Source organism: Zingiber officinale, chromosome 4B (assembly GCF_018446385.1).
Source record: "Zingiber officinale cultivar Zhangliang chromosome 4B, Zo_v1.1, whole genome shotgun sequence".
NCBI lineage: Eukaryota > Viridiplantae > Streptophyta > Magnoliopsida > Zingiberales > Zingiberaceae > Zingiber > Zingiber officinale.
In genome coordinates this window covers 6933037-6937814 of record NC_055993.1, presented here as the reverse complement: position 1 = coordinate 6937814, position 4778 = coordinate 6933037, and the positions used below count along the sequence as shown (strand labels likewise).

The 4778-nt window shown below is 41.6% G+C and overlaps 1 protein-coding gene across 1 annotated transcript; it reads left to right on the top strand.

Moving 5' to 3' along the window:
* The first annotated feature begins 1064 nt into the window (after window positions 1–1064).
* LOC121978072 (UDP-glycosyltransferase 83A1-like) lies at window positions 1065–2519 on the top strand. Its single transcript, XM_042530459.1, has 2 exons — window positions 1065–1539; window positions 1624–2519. Exons 1-2 carry the CDS (start codon window positions 1065–1067, stop codon window positions 2517–2519), a joined length of 1371 nt encoding a protein of 456 aa, XP_042386393.1.
* The last annotated feature ends 2259 nt before the right edge of the window (window positions 2520–4778 follow it).

The window sequence follows — 4778 nt, the reverse complement described above, 5'->3', positions numbered from 1 at the left end:
AGGGAAAGATGACCCTACAGTCAGCCGATTAAAGATCAAGTCGAGATACACTCAGTAGACAGCATAGTCAAAATAACAACCGCTTGTTAGAGAATATTCCTCTATTATAATATGAGCATTCAATGGAATCTTCTTCGAAGGTGACTTTACACTCTCTATCAGCTGACACATTATGACAGCATATTACATCAGCCGTCTCATTAATGGTGTAAGTTACAAAAGGGGTGCGCACGAGTAATGGAAGATTCCTCGGATGATGACTATGCACCTCCAAGGCTAGACATATTCCCTTACTCGATAATTTTTGACATCTAACATTCTTTGCCACCTCATGATTGCAGAGATTATGAGAGATGGTATATAAAGGAAGGGTCCTCTTCATTGGTGATATTACATTAAACTACTCTCAATTACGCTATGCTGCTTGCATGTATTCATCTATTGTTCTTATTTCTGCTCGGCCGACATACTAACTTAAGTATCGAAGAACCTACACTAAGGCCTCCTCCCTTGATTTTTGACGTTGACGTCTTATTTACTTTATTTGGTGTGTATAGAGAAGAAAAAGAAGCCTCTTTTACACTAATTCAAAGTCTTCATATAGTTAGCAATGCAACCAATTGTCCAACATGTCATCTCTCCACTTTTTAAACAGGATTAATTGTGTTAGGTAGAAATAAAAACTAAGATAATTCTTCCTTTAATTCCTTTCCTTTGCTTATTAAATTATAATGCAATTATCATATTTATCATACTTAATTTTTATATTGTCATATTTGTCAGGCTATAACTCAAATTACTTTTATAATTACAATATTTGTATATTATATTTGTATATTTCCTTCTATAAATTATAATTATAATATTTACGTACTTAATTTTCATATATATTTGTCATGCTATGACTAAGTTACTTTTATGATTACAATACTTGTATATTATATTTGTCATATTTCTTTCTATAAATTCTATTGTTGCATTGATAAAATTAAGTATCTTTTTCCTCAATTTTTTTTTCTTGTATTCTTTTCTTCTCCCTCTCTTCCCTCCTCTGTTGTTTCAGAATGGGCTTACCACACGTTCTCGCTATGCCATACCCTGCTCAAGGCCATGTCATTCCCATAATGGAGGTCTGCCACTGCTTGGTGGATCACGGCTTCAAGGTCACCTTCGTCAATACCGAGTTCAACCACAAACGTCTGCTCGCCGCGTTGTCCGAGGAGAGCACCATGGAGCATATCGTTCTGGTCTCGGTCCCTGACGGATTGGGGCCGGGGGATGACCGGAACGATCTCGGGAGTCTCACGGAAGCATTAATGAAGGTGATGCCGCGGAACTTGGAGGAACTAATCGAGAAGAGCAACGAAACAGAGGATCCGATGACTTGCATGTTGGTGGATGAAACCATGGGATGGGCTCTCGAGGTTGGCCGGAAGAAGGGTCTCCGGTCATCCGCGTACTGGCCAGGCTGCGCCCAGATGCTGGCCACTAAGCTGAGCATTCCGGAGTTGGTTTCGAGAGGTGTCATCGACGGCTATGGTAACTAATGATTGTGGTTAACAAATGGTCCCGGCATGCCATTCATCATGCATGCAAAAGTAACAACGGTTTCTATTTTTACAGGCAAACTAATCTCAGAACATGAGCCGTTCCAGCTCGGTCCCGGCATGCCATTCATCGACGAGTCCCACTTGATATGGAATCTAATTGGAGATGGGTCAGATGGCAGAACCAAAGAAATAGTGTTTAACAACATCGTCCACAACAACAGGTTCATCAACGTCGCTGAGTTCATCCTCTGCAACTCCTTCAAAGAGATCGAAGAGCCAACCTTCCGCTACAATCCAAAGATTCTTCCCATCGGGCCGTTGCTCACCGGCCTCCGGCCGAGCCGCGCCGTGGGGCACTTCTGGCCGGAGGACGCGGCCTGCTTGTCGTGGCTGGACGAGCAGCAGCCGGGTTCCGTCGTCTACGTGGCCTTCGGGAGCTTCACCATCTTCGACCGCCTCCAGTTCCAGGAGTTCGCGCTTGGCCTGGAGGCTACTGGCCGACCGTTCTTGTGGGTGGTGCGGTCCGACCTCACCGACAGCTCTGCCGATGTTTATCCGGATGGATTCAAAGAGCGTGTCGGAGACAGAGGGAGGATTGTGGGTTGGGCACCGCAACAGAAGGTGCTGGCTCACCCTTCCGTCGCTTGCTTCGTGTCTCACTGCGGTTGGAACTCCATCATAGAAGGAGTCAAGAACGGGAAGCTCTTCCTTTGCTGGCCATATTTTGGAGACCACTTCCTGGACCAAATCTATATTTGTGACGATTGGAAGGTGGGTCTGCGCTTGACGCCTGACGAGAGTGGGATCGTTAAGCGGGAACAGCTGAAATCCAAGGTAGAAGAGTTGCTTTCGAACGAGGAGATGAGAACAAGGGCATCGATGTTGAAGGAGAACGCCCAGCAGAACATTAACGAAGGAGGCGCCTCGCTGGAGAATCTTAAGACCTTTATGAATGCTTTCAAGGCCTAGTGGTTCGAAGACTAATTTGATGTTTTCTCATGGCAACACAGGACCGGTACGATCAATGTGAAACCAGAATAAAAACAGGAGGAAAGACTTCATATATATATATATATATATATATATATATGGAGAAAGAGGTTCCGGTTCTATTTGAATGATATTTTTATCCTTCATTATATTAATGTTATAAACATTTGAATATGAAGAGACTTTTTCACTCATATGTAAATATGTAGAGATACAAATTCAGACAATTATACTGAACTAAATTAATTCATATAGGAGTCTTACATCATAAATTATACTTGGCAATTTATGCATATCTTCTGATGTGGCGGAGATAATCAACACCGTCAGGTAACATGGTCAAATCAAAAGTCAAACTGAACAAAAAGCCAAAGTCAAAATTATAGGTGCAGCGGAGACCGACAAGAAAGAGATGAATTACTGAAAATAAAAAATAAAAGTAGCCTCCTCAGATTTCAACTCAGAAATAAATACAGCAATAAAATAATAACAACTAAATTAAGAAAACAGAAAAAGAAACAGGAACAGAAGAGACTCAAGAATTTAACCTGGTTACAACCAAGGAGGTTGTTAATTCAGGACAGTAGAAAAAGCGCAGTAAGAAAAATCTCCTTCTCTAAAGGCGGAGAAGCCTTTTACACTTTGGAAGCTCACTAGTTGCTTAGGAATTGCTTACAGATTGATTGCTTGAGTTGTTATTGAATTCCTAACTCCAGGGGCCTTTTTATAGCTCCTGGAAAGTCTATCTCGAGGTCCAAGGCGCCTCCAAGAGATAAGTGGATAAAACTTTATCCACGGTATGAAACGGTCACATTGACCTATTGAAGGCGCCTTCAAGCTGGAGGCGCCTCCAAGCTTGCAGCTCATTTTCCAGCCTGGTTTCTTTAGCTTCCGACGCTCCGTTCTTTTGGGTGATTGCGGCCAATCGGAATAGGGCTCACCCGAACCCAATTCCCGGCCTTCTCCTCGAGCAGCCTTCCGTCCCGGCTTAACGTCCCTCGAACGTCGCACACGCTCTTCACGCCCACCGGAGTACTCTTTCGCAGCTCTCTTGTCCTTCGGACGCACCGAGCCCGTCGGCTCCCTTCCCGTGCCTTCCTTCTCGCTAGCTGCGTCTTCCGCTCGACTTCCTGTGCTCCTAAGCTCCTGCACACTCAGACATAGGGATCAAACACAACAGGACCTAACCAACTTGGTTGATCACATCAAAACTACCACGGGGTCCAACAAAAACAAACTCGAGTCAAGGCAAGCTAAGCTCAATCTAGTCAAATCAACTTTGGGTCATGCCAACCCTTGCTAGAAGACCTCAAGTCAAGACTATTCGAGTTTGATCAACCTCAATTTGAAACTCTGATTCGACACAGCAATATTGAAGTGTCGATCACCACCAAATGTCTCTCTCGATCAAAAAGTAAGAAATGTATCTTCTCAGTCAAAAAGAAAGAGGTATGTCCTTTACAAATCAATGTCATCAGTTAACTGTCAAGTTAATAGTCATTCGTAATTTATCTTCTTTTATATAATCTAGAAATGAATTATAAAAGGTGCCTAGTATGAGCGTTATCACGAACGATCAATTCTATTATTCTCTATTATTTATTGATTATTTTCTTGGTTCCTCTTACCAAGCCTGGACTCAGCCACCACCCTAATATTTTCCTTAAGTCTTTTCAGACCTATGTCTGATTTTATGGTGCTCGACAGTAGAAAGCCTAAGAAATCATCCTAGAGTCTTCCCAAACATTTTGAGAAGTCTTCCAAATAAAGACCGACCTCTTGAAAATTCATCCCAACGAAGACCGATCTCTTGAGATCACTTCCCAATGAAGACTGACCTCCAAGAAAGCCGACCTAATTAAAATCTGACTTGAAGAAAGTTATTCGAAGGGATCGCCAAATGGACCGTCAGTTGGGCCGCCCAAGGGGTCGAGAGGCCGAGTCGTTACATTAAGTTATTCGAATTTTGATGTCTTTCAAAGTTTGCTAACTTAATCAACTTAACTACTTAACCCTTCCCCTTTGGCATTCATAAAAAAACATCAATAAATATTTAAGCAAAAAAAAGTGCTAAGGAAAGTAAACAGAAAAAAATATTATAATAAAATAATTTTCAGGATTACTTATAGAAGGAAAAAATAATATTATAATCATAAAATCTTTTCAAAATGTAAAAAAAATATTTTACAACATATGTTAAAATATGTTCAAAGATAGTTTTGAAATCACTCAGTATTT